Genomic DNA, 14,907 nt, shown 5'->3' with positions numbered 1-14,907 from the left:
GATCGATTTTTATGTTGTATTTAATTGTTATCATTACTATATTTTCTCTTTTTTTTTGTCAACGGTGGTTGGTGCAGGGGTTTGGGTGTAGGATTTTAAAAGAAAATGAGGCAAGGGGCAAGCCACTGATGGAGGTAACATCACTGTTATTGTATTTCAGGGAGTTGAGGTGACATCACTGTTATTGTATTTCAGGGAGTTGAGGTGACATCACTGTTATTGTATTTCAGGGAGTTGAGATGACATCACTGTTATTGTATTTCAGGGAGTTGAGGTGACATCACTGTTATTGTATTTCAGGGAGTTGAGATGACATCACTGTTATTGTATTTCAGGGAGTTGAGATGACATCACTGTTATTGTATTTCAGGGAGTTGAGGTGACATCACTGTTATTGTATTTCAGGGAGTTGAGGTGACATCACTGTTATTGTATTTCAGGGCGTGGAGGTGACATCACTGTTATTGTATTTCAGGGAGTTGAGATGACATCACTGTTATTGTATTTCAGGGCGTGGAGGTGGCGGTGGACTCTAAGCTCCTCCTCCTGCCTCCCCTGAGGAACCCCAACATCCTGGTGGGAGAGAACGACCTGACGGCGTTGAGTTACCTCCACGAGCCCGCCGTCCTTCACAACCTCACCGTGCGCTTCCTGCAGTCCAAGATGATCTACACCTACTGTGGTGAGTAGAGAACCTCCAAGATGATCTACACCTACTGTGGTGAGTAGAGAGAACCTCCCAGATGATCTACACCTACTGTGGTGAGTAGAGAACCTCCAGATGATCTACACCTACTGTGGTGAGTAGAGAACCTCCCAGATGATCTACACCTACTGTGGTGAGTAGAGAGAACCTCCCAGATGATCTACACCTACTGTGGTGAGTAGAGAGAACCTCCTAGATGATCTACACCTACTGTGGTGAGTAGAGAACCTCCAAGATGATCTACACCTACTGTGGTGAGTAGAGAACCTCCAGATGATCTACACCTACTGTGGTGAGTAGAGAACCTCCTAGATGATCTACACCTACTGTGGTGAGTAGAGAACCTCCAGATGATCTACACCTACTGTGGTGAGTAGAGAACCTCCTAGATGATCTACACCTACTGTGGTGAGTAGAGAACCTCCAGATGATCTACACCTACTGTGGTGAGTAGAGAACCTCCAGATGATCTACACCTACTGTGGTGAGTAGAGAACCTCCTAGATGATCTACACCTACTGTGGTTTATATTTCCAAAATTATTATTACGTCAATATGACTACGTCAATGATTGTAGCAGTGAGCCTGTTGTCTCTGATGTCATGGACACTGGTCTCACTACCTTCCTGGACTACAATTCCCATAATTATTTGTTGCACTGCTCCTCCTTGTGGATAGGGGGGAGAGCTGTCTTACTGAGACAACATGTAGTCCAGGAAGGAAGTGAGCCCAGTGTCCATGACATCAGAGACAACAGGCTCACTGCTACAATCTAAAATTTCTAAAACCACATATTACACACATAAATACCCCCAGAAAAGTGATCTAAAGCTTCTAAACGTCATTAACATATATTTTTTTGCAAAAAGGGTGAAGTGTCCCTTTAAGTCATTTTACACGAGTTTGCATGCTGGAAATAGCCGATCTACAAGCTCAAGAAGCGCGACGCGTTGTGAGCTTGTAGATCTCTTATTTTCAGCAAGTGTGATTACGACGGCATCAAGGCCCACCAAAAATACATTTTAGTCGACTAAATCAACTGTTGATTTAGTCGACTAAAACTAGACTAACACTAAAACATGACAAGTGACTGGTTCCATGTGTTACAGACCTGTACGGGTCCATTTGGTTCCATGTGTACACAGAGAGAGAGAGAGAGAGAGAATGAGAGAGAGAGAATGAGAGAGAGTTGAATGACAGGAAGCTAAACTAAACAGATTGAAATCAAACATTGTTTGTGTGGTGTAGTGACCTCATAGTGACCTCATATCTCGGCCTTTCAGATTGTTGTCGTGTAAAAGTATCAAAGGAAAAACCACTCTAATCCATCTAGGAGTTGAGCTCTTTTCCTCCACTCGGTTCTGTTCACTTCTCTGTGGTTCTGAGTCCATATTGAGCTCTTTTCCTCCACTCGGTTCTGTTCACTTCTCTGTGGTTCTGAGTCCATATTGAGCTCTTTTCCTCCACTCGGTTCTGTTCACTTCTCTGTGGTTCTGAGTCCATATTGAGCTCTTTTCCTCCACTCGGTTCTGTTCACTTCTCTGTGGTTCTGAGTCCATATTGAGCTCTTTTCCTCCACTCGGTTCTGTTCACTTCTCTGTGGTTCTGAGTCCATATTGAGCTCTTTTCCTCCACTCGGTTCTGTTCACTTCTCTGTGGTTCTGAGTCCATATTGAGCTCTTTTCCTCCACTCGATTCTGTTCACTTCTCTGTGGTTCTGAGTCCATATTGAGCTCTTTTCCTCCACTCGGTTCTGTTCACTTCTCTGTGGTTCTGAGTCCAGAGCTCCAACATTGGAACGTTAATTATAATAATAATAATAATAATAACACTTTATTTGTATAGCACCTTTCATGACATGACATGCAGCTCAAAGTGCTTTACAGAACAATGGAGACAAAAAGAAAAGAAAAGAAAAGCAAAGACATTAAAAACAAGCAGTAATGCAATACAGTGAGGACATAAAATAAAATATCAATTAAAAGCAATGTTGTAGAAGTGGGTCTTGAGCTGTGCTTTAAAAATGTCTACAGAGGCTGCCTGACGAAGGTACAGTGGGAGTTTGTTCCACGCCGTCGGCCCCTAGAAGGTACAGTGGGAGTTTGTTCCATGCCGACGGCCCCTAGAATGTACAGTGGGAGTTTGTTCCATGCCGACGGCCCCTAGAAGGTACAGTGGGAGTTTGTTCCATGCCGTCGGCCCCTAGAAGGTACAGTGGGAGTTTGTTCCATGCCGACGGCCCCTAGAATGTACAGTGGGAGTTTGTTCCATGCCGACGGCCCCTAGAATGTACAGTGGGAGTTTGTTCCATGCCGTCGGCCCCTAGAAGGTACAGTGCGAGTTTGTTCCACGCCGTCGGCCCCTAGAAGCGTAGAATTATGAACTGAGCGGGTAAAAACCACCGGTTCCCACTGGGAGCCAACCGGCTCAATGGGTTGGTCAGCGGTCGGATTCCTTTCAAAATAGGAGCTCAGGGTGCTGGGCAGCTTTTACTCTGAAAGGGTAAAAAAAACCCTGCTATGTTCACAACTGTTGCTTTTCCACAAAGGGTTAAAATTATGAACTGCACGCGCACACACACACGCACGCACGCACGCACGCGGACACACACACGCACGCACATGCACACACACACGCACACACGCACACACACACACACACAGGCATGCACGCACACACACACACGCGCACACACACACACACACACACACACACACACACACTGGCTGTTGCATGGGTGCGTTGGGAAATGCCGTGTGTGTGTGTGTGTGTGCGCTCTCATGTGTGTTGGTGTGTATTGGGAGTGCGCTCAGTGTGTGTGTGTGTATGTGTGCGCTCTCCTGTGTGTTGGTGTGTATTGGGAGTGTGCCCAGTGTGTGTGTGTGTGTGTGTGTGTGTGTGTGCGCTCTCCTGTGTGTTGGTGTGTATTGGGAGTGCGCTCAGTGTGTGTGTTTGTGTGTGTGCGCTCTCCTGTGTGTTGGTGTGTATTGGCAGTGCACCTGCAGTATTATCCGAACGCACCCAAAGTAGGTCGTTAACTAATTTGCATATTTTCAGATATGAGGTTTCAGCTTGACGCTAACTCTAATATATACGGTTCTGTTCTTAAAGAGACAGTAACTCCAATATATATGGTTCTGTTCTTAAAGAGACAGTGACTCTAATCTATACGGTTCTGTTCTTAAAGAGACAGTAACTCTAATCTATACGGTTCTGTTCTTAAAGAGACAGTAACTCTAATCTATACGGTTCTGTTCTTAAAGAGACAGTAACTCTAATCTATACGGTTCTGTTCTTAAAGAGACAGTGACTCTAATATATACGGTTCTGTTCTTAAAGAGACAGTGACTCTAATATATATGGTTCTGTTCTTAAAGAGACAGTGACTCTACATTGTAAATTTGTATTATTGTATTTTCAGGTACACGGTTGTATTATATGTATTATTATGTGAATATGTTTCAGGTATCGTCCTGGTAGCGATCAATCCGTACGAGAGTCTTCCGATCTACGATGTTGACCTGATCGCGGCGTACAGCGGGCAGAACTCCATGAGCGACATGGACCCGCACATCTTCGCTGTGACAGAGGAGGCTTACCGCCGAATGGCCAGGTAATAGAACTACAAACCTGGAGACTCACCGCCACATGGCCAGATAATAGAACTACAAACATGGAGGCTCACCGCCACATGGCCAGGTAATATAACTACAAACATGGAGGCTTACCGCCGAATGGCCAGGTAATATAACTACAAACATGGAGGCTCACCGCCACATGGCCAGGTAATAGAACTACAAACATGGAGGCTTACCGCCGAATGGCCAGGTAATAGAACTACAAACATGGAGGCTTACCGCCGAATGGCCAGGTAATATAACTACAAACATGGAGGCTTACCGCCGAATGGCCAGGTAATATAACTACAAACATGGAGACTTACCATCGCATGGCCAGGTAATAGAACTACAAATATGGAGGCTTACAGCCGCATGGCCAGGTAATAGAACTACAAATATGGAGGCTTACAGCCGCATGGCCAGGTAATATAACTACAAACATGGAGGCTTACCGCCGCATGGCCAGGTAATAGAAATACAAATATGGAGGCTTACAGCCGCATGGCCAGGTAATATAACTACAAACATGGAGGCTTACAGCCGCATGGCCAGGTAATAGAACTACAAACATGGCGGCTTACAGCCGCATGGCCAGGTAATAGAACTACAAACATGGAGGCTTACAGCCGCATGGCCAGGTAATAGAACTACAAACATGGAGGCTTACAGCCGCATGGCCAGGTAATATAACTACAAACATGGAGGCTTACAGCCGCATGGCCAGGTAATAGAACTACAAACATGGAGGCTTACAGCCACATGGCCAGGTAATAGAACTACAAACATGGAGGCTTACAGCCACATGGCCAGGTAATAGAACTACAAACATGGAGGCTCAGAGCCGCATGGCCAGGTAATAGATCTACAAACATGGAGGCTTACTGCCAAATGGCCAGGTAATAGAACTACAAACATGGAGGCTTACCGCCGAATGGCCAGGTAATGGAACTACAAACATGGAGGCTTACTGCCGAATGGCCAGGTAATGGAACTACAAACATGTAGTGCAAAACGCAAAGATGGTCTATTTATGAAGATGGGCGAACTTCATTGGAGCCACAATAGAGCGTCGCTGTCCTAACCTGACGCTGCCAGATGAGGGCGGTATTGGGGAAACATATTCCCCAACACAACACTCATCTGGGATCTCTGACGGAGTTGAGCTGAGTCAGATCTGCTTCATACCGAACCAATCAGCGTGAGCTAAGGGCGGGATATGTGCGAAACCGGATGTGACGGTATATAGACACGTCAATATGATTGGTTGTGTTTGCACGCCCACACGGTGATAGACAGACGCTCCCATCCAATCATCTACCATGTATCTTGAAAAAAAGGAACAGCCCCGTCATCGAATTTGCTTCCGCGATCCCAGATCCCAATAAGCTGTGAAACAAATTTGTGTAGCAAGCTTTTTGGATCTGGCAGCGTCAGGTTATCGCAGTCCCACCCCCTTTCAGAACGACGAGTGGCCCAGGAAATTATTCTCCATTAATTTTCTTCATAGGCTTTTCAAAAAGTATTTATATAAAGACGGTTACGCCGCTGGACAAAGCCAACTCGGATCGTGACAAATCATGACAACAAACCGATCAAATAATAAAGGCAGGATACAACACTATTTGTTTTGTTTTTCTTCTTACTAATTATTTGATCGGCCGAAAAAATTGTAATTATTGTCATGATTTGTCACGATCCGAGTTGGCTTTGTCCGCGGCATCCGCTCGAAAAATCGAAGAACGACTGACACAGAAACATGGCTTTTTCAGAAAACTGTCAGGATGTAGAAGACATTTTTTTAATCTGATCTCAGGTCAGAATGGGTTAATGTGATGTAATTCTCTCCCAATGATGACATCATAGAGGTTTAATGTGATGTCATCGTCTCCCAGTGATGACATCATAGAGGTTTAATGTGATGTCATCGTCTCCCAGTGATGACAGGAACCAGTCCATCATAGTGAGCGGGGAGTCCGGCGCTGGGAAGACGGTCTCGGCCAAGTACGCCATGCGGTACTTCGCCACGGTCAGCGGAACCTCCGCCACGGAGTCCAGCATCGAGCAGAGAGTCCTGGCGTCCAATCCCATCATGGAGGTAGGCCGAGAAAACTACAAACATGGCCGCCGCCTGCTTTCGGGCTGCGGTCAGAAGAGTTGTAGCCAATGCTAGCTTTTACTTAACTAATTTACGGCCCAACGGCGCCATCTGGTGGAGGGCTGTGAGAGCGCCGTGGAACTATAGAGCGCCGCAGTCCCTCCCCCTTTCAGAAAAACGAGTGGCCCAGGAAATGGAAACCCAATCATTAGAAAGAAGAAAAGAAAGTCAGGAGACAACACTATTTGTTTTGTTTTTCGTCTTATAAATTATTTGATCGGCCCAAAACATTGTGTTCATTGTCATGATTTGTCACGATCCGAGTTGGCTTTGTCCGCGGCGTAACCGTCCTTAAATAAATAATTATTAGAAGTGCCGATGGGAGAATGCATTGGGTTTTCATTTCCTGGGCCACTCGTTTTTCTGAAAGGGGGAGGGACTGCGGCGCTCTATAGTGGCCCTCTCCAACTTTAATGTTGCCCACCCATGATATAGAGGGTATGCACCTGCATAAAATGAGTGGCTAAAACAAATGAACACAAAAGACCATGTTTTACCCAGAATCCTCCTGTCTCTCTCTCTCTCTCTCTCTCTCTCTCTCTCTCTCTCCGAAGGCCATCGGGAACGCCAAGACCACGAGGAACGACAACAGCAGCCGCTTCGGGAAGTACATCCAGATCGGCTTCGACAAGAAACACAAGATCATCGGAGCCAACATGAGGACCTACCTGCTGGAGAAGTCCAGGGTGGTGTTCCAGGTGAGCGTGGAGCGTTGTCCAGGGTGTTTTAGAGAAGGGGGAAGAGTCTGGGACGTGTGGAGCGTTGTCCAGGGTGTTTTAGAGAAGGGGGAAGAGTCTGGGACGTGTGGAGCGTTGTCCAGGGTGTTTTAGAGAAGGGAGAAGAGTCTGGGACGCGTGGAGCGTTGTCCAGGGTGTTTTAGAGAAGGGAGAAGAGTCTGGGACGTGTGGAGCGTTGTCCAGGGTGTTTTAGAGAAGGGAGAAGAGTCTGGGACGTGTGGAGCGTTGTCCAGGGTGTTTTAGAGAAGGGAGAAGAGTCTGGGACGTGTGGATTCACAAAATATCTGTCTGACTGCCCCCTGGTTAAATATCTGTCTGACTGCCCCCCTGGTTAAATATCTGTCTGACTGCCCCCCTGGTTAAATATCTGTCTGACTGCCCCCCTGGTTAAATACCTGTCTGACTGCCCCCCTGGTTAAATATCTGTCTGACTGCCCCCCTGGTTAAATATCTGTCTGACTGCCCCCCTGGTTAAATATCTGTCTGACTGCCCCCCTGGTTAAATATCTGTCTGACTGCCCCCCTGGTTAAATATCTGTCTGACTGCCCCCCCTGGTGGTGACAGACAGGCAGAGGCATGCAGGCGCGGCGCGCCACAGGGCAGTTATACGCGACTTCAGACGTTTTATCTGGAGACCGTCGCCGTCTGAAAGAGGCCTCAGTCTGGCCTCCATGACCGTCTCTGTATCAAAGAGAGTCACTAATGTTGAAAGGCTTGTAGAAGACCATGTGATCCAATAGAAGCGTGTCCCAGGAGAACATGTGACCAGTGTGTGGTTGGAGAAAGTACTTATACCATGTATTACTTTAGTAAAAGTAGCGATACTGCCATGTACAAATACTTCCGTTTATACAAGTAAAAGTCCGGCATTTAAAAGTAGGTCAAAAATGCATAACGGCATCAAAATGTACTGTGCATTCGGAAAAATAGCCGATCTACAAGCTCACAAAGCGTTGCTTTGCCGACGCATTGTGAGCTTGTAGATCGGCTATTTTCAAATGGTCAAAATGTATGCTTTGTAACAATGATCCGAAACTGAAGTTTTCAAATAAATGTAGTAAAAACAATAAATGATAATAAAACAATATTTGCCTCTGAGATGTAGTGCAGTAGAAGTAAAAGTAAAAGTACTGGAAATTGGAAATACTCCAGTGAAGTACAAATACCTCAAAATTGTACTTAAGTAAAAGTTACTTTACACCACTGCATGTGTCATGGGTTCTGTATGATGTCACAAACAGTACACACACACACACACGTACGCACGCACACACACACACACGTACGCACGCACGCACGCGCACACACACACACACACACGCGCACACACACACACACACACACACACACACTCACGCCTGCATGCACGCATGCGTGCGTGTGTGTGTGTGTGTGTGCGTGTGCGTGTGTGCGCGTACATGTGCGTGCGTACGTGTGTGTGCGCGTGTGTGTGTGTGTGCGTGTGTGTGTGCGTGCGCGTGAGTGTGAAGACTGCAAACTGAAAAGTGTACTTGGCAATGAATTCGGCCCACTGATTGGTTGAGCCTCAATTGGCTGAAGGCAGAGGCTGTAAATTGCACAGGTGAAAGGTGTTGGCCTCATTAGGCCCACTCATTAGGCCCACTCATTAGGCCCACCCATGGCAGAGCCTGACTGACCGCCATCATTACCATTGACTTGTTATTATTACTAGAGCGGTGCCCGTCGGAACGATGCAAGTTGGAAATGGATTCCCCGCCCGGTTATTGCGCCTGTGTCCCTTTTTATGCCCATAAATATATATATATGGAGGTCTTTCTCAGGCACGCCCAAATATGGAGTCTGTGCAGACGTCGTTCTGAGTCTATCCGGTGTTTCACTTACTATGAGACCTAGCAGATCATGTCTGTCTGTGTGTGTGTGTGTGTGTGTGTGTGTGTGTGTCTGTCTGTTTGTCTGTCTGTCCCGCTTTTGTGCCCATATATGGAGCTGAATGATTTGTTTGTGATTGATGCATCACACTCCATATTTGGACGTATAGCTGCTTTGGGGACTCCTTATATGGTTATGGCTGAGTCATGGTGACATGAGTACTACACACTTCTCACTAATTGGTAATTTATTCTAATTGTTGTTGCAATTTACGATCTGCGTTCGCTTCCCGCGTTTGCGCGTCTTACTTGTTAGTGTAGCTGTCCCAGCATAGCAATGGGTATTTTGTAATATTCTATTTTGTTGCTTACCTTTCTGAAAATGTATAATAATATGTGAACATTATATGTATGTTTATTTGGGTACATATTGTATTTGCATGCTGTGTGGGTGCCTGGTCCTTTATTGCTGTTCATTATCACCTAGAAGGGCATGCAGGAGCAGAGCCCTGTGATTAGAGTGAGGCAGCATTGATTCATTGCACCTGTGTGAGCTGAACTCAGTCAGAACAAGCTGAGTTTCAGTGGTGCAAGGAGCTCTTCCTACGTCTAAAAAGTGTCCTTGAATAAAGAATAGATAAAGATAGAGATAACGTAGCTCTCCTAAAATAATCTGCAGAAGGCGCACGCGGTATGTTACGTTGTTTGTTTGGAAACGGTGTTGTAATTCCGTTGATCGTTTAATTGTTTGTGTACATCTCAATGTGTTTGTTTACGTATAATTCGGACGTCATGACTCATTTCTGACTGACTGTCAACAAGGACATTCATGTTTCATGTTTATTTCATTGTGTTTAGAAGGAATATTGTTATGTTTTGTGTTGCAGTTTTTCACGTTGTCTTGGGGAAATAAACAACCTTGAGATATCAGTTGGAGCGTTTGTTATTCTGCTGGATAGGAGCGGTTATAATTAGTTCAACCCATTTTGGGGCGGCAACCCCTTTTGGTGTTAGCATTATGCTATGCTTTAGCTATTGAAAAATAGCAGATCTACAAGCTCGTAGGGCTTGTAGGTCTGCTGTTTTTTTTAAATGGAAGAACGACTGACATAGAAACGTAGCTTTTTCAGAAAACTGTCTGGATGTAGAAGACGTTTCTTTTAATCTGATCTCAGGTCAGAATGGGTTAACCCCTTCCTTCCCTGTTCTGGTCATCCAGGCCAGCAGAGAGCGCAACTACCACATCTTCTACCAGCTGTGTGGCTCCGCCCACCTCCCCGAGTTCAAGACCCTCCGCTTGGGTAGGTGACCTCTGACCCCATGACCTCTGGTGACCCCATGACTGACACCTGGCTGATAGAGGGGGGGGGGGGGATGCTAAATATATACAGTAAATATAGATGTATTTTTAATTGGGGCTTAAAACCCATTCTGGGCGGGAACCCCTTTTGGTGTTAGCATCATGTTATGCTTTAGCTTTAGCTTTAGCAGATCTACAAGCTCATAGCGCGCCACCGAGTGGCGCGCTATGAGCTTGTAGGTCTGCTATTTTTTGAAAAATCGAGGAACGACTGACATAGAAACATAGCTTTTTCAGAAAACTGTCAGGATGTAGAAGACATTTTTAGAATCTGATTTCTAAAATTATGTTATGCTTTAGCTATTGAAAAATAGCAGATCTACAAAAATCGAAGAACGACTGACATTTTTTAAAATCTGATCTCAGGTCAGAATGGGTTAATCAGACCAGTGTGTGTCCAGTGGAAACCTTGTATGAATCTGATCTCGCGTCAGAACGGGTGAAGGTTGTTTTCTGTTTGTCCAGACGGGGGCGCTGAGTACTTCCTGTGCACCAACCAGGGCCAGAGCTGTACCATCGAAGGAGTGGACGACGCCAAGCACCTTCTGGACACCAGGACGGCCCTGACGCTGTTAGGTAGGCTCCTATTGGTCCATCTGTCACTGTTAGGTAGGCTCCTATTGGTCCATCTGTCACTGTTAGGTAGGCTCCTATTGGTCCATCTGTCACTGTTAGGTAGGCTCCTATTGGTCCATCTGTCACTGTTAGGTAGGCTCCTATTGGTCCATCTGTCACTGTTAGGTAGGCTCCTATTGGTCCATCTGTCACTGTTAGGTAGGCTCCTATTGGTCCACCTGTCACTGTTAGGTAGGCTCCTATTGGTGGAGAGGACGGCTCTGTCACTGTTAGGTAGGCTCCTATTGGTGGAGAGGACCGCCCTGTCACTGTTAGGTAGGTTCCTATTGGTGGAGAGGACCGCCATCTCACTATTAGGTAGGCTCCTATTGGTCCATCTGTCACTGTTAGGTAGGCTCCTATTGGTCCATCTGTCACTGTTAGGTAGGCTCCTATTGGTCCACCTGTCACTGTTAGGTAGGCTCCTATTGGTCCATCTGTCACTGTTAGGTAGGCTCCTATTGGTCCATCTGTCACTGTTAGGTAGGCTCCTATTGGTGGAGAGGACGGCTCTGTCACTGTTAGGTAGGCTCCTATTGGTCCATCTGTCACTGTTAGGTAGGCTCCTATTGGTCCATCTGTCACTGTTAGGTAGGCTCCTATTGGTCCATCTGTCACTGTTAGGTAGGCTCCTATTGGTCCATCTGTCACTGTTAGATAGGCTCCTATTGGTGGAGAGGACGGCTCTGTCACTGTTAGGTAGGCTCCTATTGGTCCATCTGTCACTGTTAGGTAGGCTCCTATTGGTCCATCTGTCACTGTTAGGTAGGCTCCTATTGGTCCATCTGTCACTGTTAGGTAGGCTCCTATTGGTCCATCTGTCACTGTTAGATAGGCTCCTATTGGTCCATCTGTCACTGTTAGGTAGGCTCCTATTGGTCCATCTGTCACTGTTAGGTAGGCTCCTATTGGTCCATCTGTCACTGTTAGGTAGGCTCCTATTGGTCCACCTGTCACTGTTAGGTAGGCTCCTATTGGTCCATCTGTCACTGTTAGGTAGGCTCCTATTGGTCCATCTGTCACTGTTAGGTAGGCTCCTATTGGTGGAGAGGACGGCTCTGTCACTGTTAGGTAGGCTCCTATTGGTGGAGAGGACCGCCCTGTCACTGTTAGGTAGGCTCCTATTGGTGGAGAGGACCGCCCTGTCACTGTTATGTAGGTTCCTATTGGTCCATCTGTCACTGTTAGGTAGGTTCCTATTGGTCCATCTGTCACTGTTAGGTAGGTTCCTATTGGTCCATCTGTCACTGTTAGGTAGGTTCCTATTGGTGGAGATGTCACGATGTGACGTTTTCTGCTGTGTTCTAGTGTTCTTTGTTCCTAGTTTGTGTGTTTGCGAACGCAGTGAGCACTTACTATGAGACCTAGCAGATCATGTCTGTCTGTGTGTGTGTCTGTCCCGCTTTTGTGCCCATATATGGAGCTGAGTGAGTGTCCCGCTGTTACGTCACCATGACTCAGCCATAACCATATAAGGAGTCCCCAAAGCAGCTATACGTCCAAAACCCAAATATGTACGAGCTGCGTTCGCTTCCCGCGTTTGCGCGTCTTACTCGTTTAGTGTGTACTCTTATTTTGTAGTCTTGTTCCTGTGTTTCCTGTCTGCCTTGTTTGTTGTCTCCTGCCTCGTCTCACCTCCCTGTATTAGCGTAACGCTATAGTCACCTGTGTTGTGTTTAGCCTGTTAGCCTGTTAGCCTGTTAGCCTGTTAGCCTGTTAGCCTGTTAGCCTGTTAGCCTATCCTAGTGTTGATTGTCAGTTGTGTTCACCTGTGTCCTGTTTTTCCCCTGACCTTAAACACTCCCCTGTTCTGTCGGTTCATTGTAAGTCCCGCGGTGTGACGGTGTGTTCTGTTCCTGAATTATTATTACTGTAAGTCCCGGGGTGTGACGGTGTGTTCTGTTCCTGAATTATTATTACTGTAAGTCCCGGGGTGTGACGGTGTGTTCTGTTCCTGAATTATTATTACTGTAAGTCCCGGGGTGTGACGGTGTGTTCTGTTCCTGAATTATTATTACTGTAAGTCCCGGGGTGTGACGGTGTGTTCTGTTCCTGAATTATTATTACTGTAAGTCCCGGTGTGTGACGGTGTGTTCTGTTCCTGAATCTTTGTGAAATAAATGTGTTGCATTTGAGATCTTTCTCTTCTTGCCCCGCACACGTGACCAGAGAGGACCAGATCCATTACATTGTGTTGTGTCCTAGGTGTCAGTGAAGGAGACCAGATCCATTACATTGTGTTGTGTCCTAGGTATCAGTGAAGGAGACCAGATGGCTGTGTTCCAGATCCTAGCATCCATCCTTCACCTGAGCAACGTGGAGGTGAAGGAGACATCGGCTGACAGCAGCACCATCTCCGTGAGTTAAAGGCGTCACCGTCAGGGTTGTTTTCGTTGAATTGAACGAAAAACCTTTTTGTCACTGACAAAAACTAAATGGAAACTAAATGAAAACTAAGCTATGACGACTAAATATACTGACAATGTCAACAATGTCAACTGTCAACGAATAAAAACTAGACTAAAATGTGAGGAAGGGACTAGTGGACAAGAGATCCTGTTTAAGTCATAAGTCAGTATAAGTCACTTGGTTGCATGCTGAAAATAGCAGATCTACAAGTTCACAACGCGTCACAGCGCGACACGTTGTGTAGATCTGCTGTGTGTAGATCTGCTATTTTCAGCAAGTAAAAAAAAACAGTCATTACGACAGCATCAAGGCTCCACCCGTCCCAGACTCTTCTCCCTTCTCTAAAACACCCTGGACAACGCTCCACACGTCCCAGACTCTTCTCCCTTCTCTAAAACACCCTGGACAACACTCCACACGTCCCAGACTCTTCTCCCTTCTCTAAAACACCCTGGACAACGCTCCACACGTCCCAGACTCTTCTCCCTTCTCTAAAACACCCTGGACAACGCTCCACACGTCCCAGACTCTTCTCCCTTCTCTAAAACACCCTGGACAACGCTCCACACGTCCCAGACTCTTCTCCCTTCTCTAAAACACCCTGGACAACGCTCCACACGTCCCAGACTCTTCTCCCTTCTCTAAAACACCCTGGACAACGCTCCACACGTCCCAGACTCTTCTCCCTTCTATAAAACACCCTGGACAAGGCTCCACCCGTCCCAGACTCTTCTCCCTTCTCTAAAACACCCTGGACAACGCTCCACACGTCCCAGACTCTTCTCCCTTCTCTAAAACACCCTGGACAACGCTCCACACGTCCCAGACTCTTCTCCCTTCTCTAAAACACCCTGGACAACGCTCCACACGTCCCGGACTCTTCTCCCTTCTCTAAAACACCCTGGACAACGCTCCACACGTCCCGGACTCTTCTCCCTTCTCTAAAACACCCTGGACAACGCTCCACACGTCCCGGACTCTTCTCCCTTCTCTAAAACACCCTGGACAATGCTCCACACGTCCCGGACTCTTCTCCCTTCTCTAAAACACCCTGGACAACGCTCCACACGTCCCGGACTCTTCTCCCTTCTCTAAAACACCCTGGACAACGCTCCACACGTCCCGGACTCTTCTCCCTTCTCTAAAACACCCTGGACAACGCTCCACACGTCCCAGACTCTTCTCCCTTCTCTAAAACACCCTGCACAACGCTCCACACATCCCAGACTCTTCTCCCTTCTCTAAAACACCCTGCACAACGCTCCACACATCCCAGACTCTTCTCCCTTCTCTAAAACACCCTGCACAACGCTCCACACGTCCCAGACTCTTCTCCCTTCTCTAAAACACCCTGGACAACGCTCCACACGTCCCAGACTCTTCTCCCTTCTCTAAAACACCCTGCACAACGCTCCACACATCCCAGACTCTTCTCCCTTCTCTAAAACACCCTG

At 46.7% G+C, this 14,907-nt stretch overlaps 1 protein-coding gene across 1 annotated transcript in view; it reads left to right on the top strand.

Moving 5' to 3' along the window:
* The window catches only part of LOC308314674 (unconventional myosin-Va-like), a gene marked incomplete at its 3' end in the record, with an annotated part of 70,593 nt that overhangs the window by 8,633 nt on the left and 47,053 nt on the right, over positions 1 to 14,907 (top strand). The window contains exons 3-9 of the mRNA XM_080762305.1: positions 511 to 682; positions 4,172 to 4,319; positions 6,262 to 6,421; positions 7,036 to 7,179; positions 10,289 to 10,370; positions 10,895 to 11,005; positions 13,296 to 13,402. Of these exons, the coding sequence (XP_080618431.1) occupies positions 511 to 682; positions 4,172 to 4,319; positions 6,262 to 6,421; positions 7,036 to 7,179; positions 10,289 to 10,370; positions 10,895 to 11,005; positions 13,296 to 13,402 (924 nt within the window). The remainder of the gene's footprint in view (positions 1 to 510; positions 683 to 4,171; positions 4,320 to 6,261; positions 6,422 to 7,035; positions 7,180 to 10,288; positions 10,371 to 10,894; positions 11,006 to 13,295; positions 13,403 to 14,907) is intronic.

This window comes from Protomyctophum bolini (assembly GCF_963924005.1).
Source record: "Protomyctophum bolini genome assembly, chromosome: 4".
In the NCBI taxonomy this organism is placed as follows: Eukaryota; Metazoa; Chordata; class Actinopteri; order Myctophiformes; family Myctophidae; genus Protomyctophum; species Protomyctophum bolini.
The sequence above is the reverse complement of the archived record's forward strand: the minus strand, read 5'-3'. Positions and strand labels throughout refer to the sequence as shown.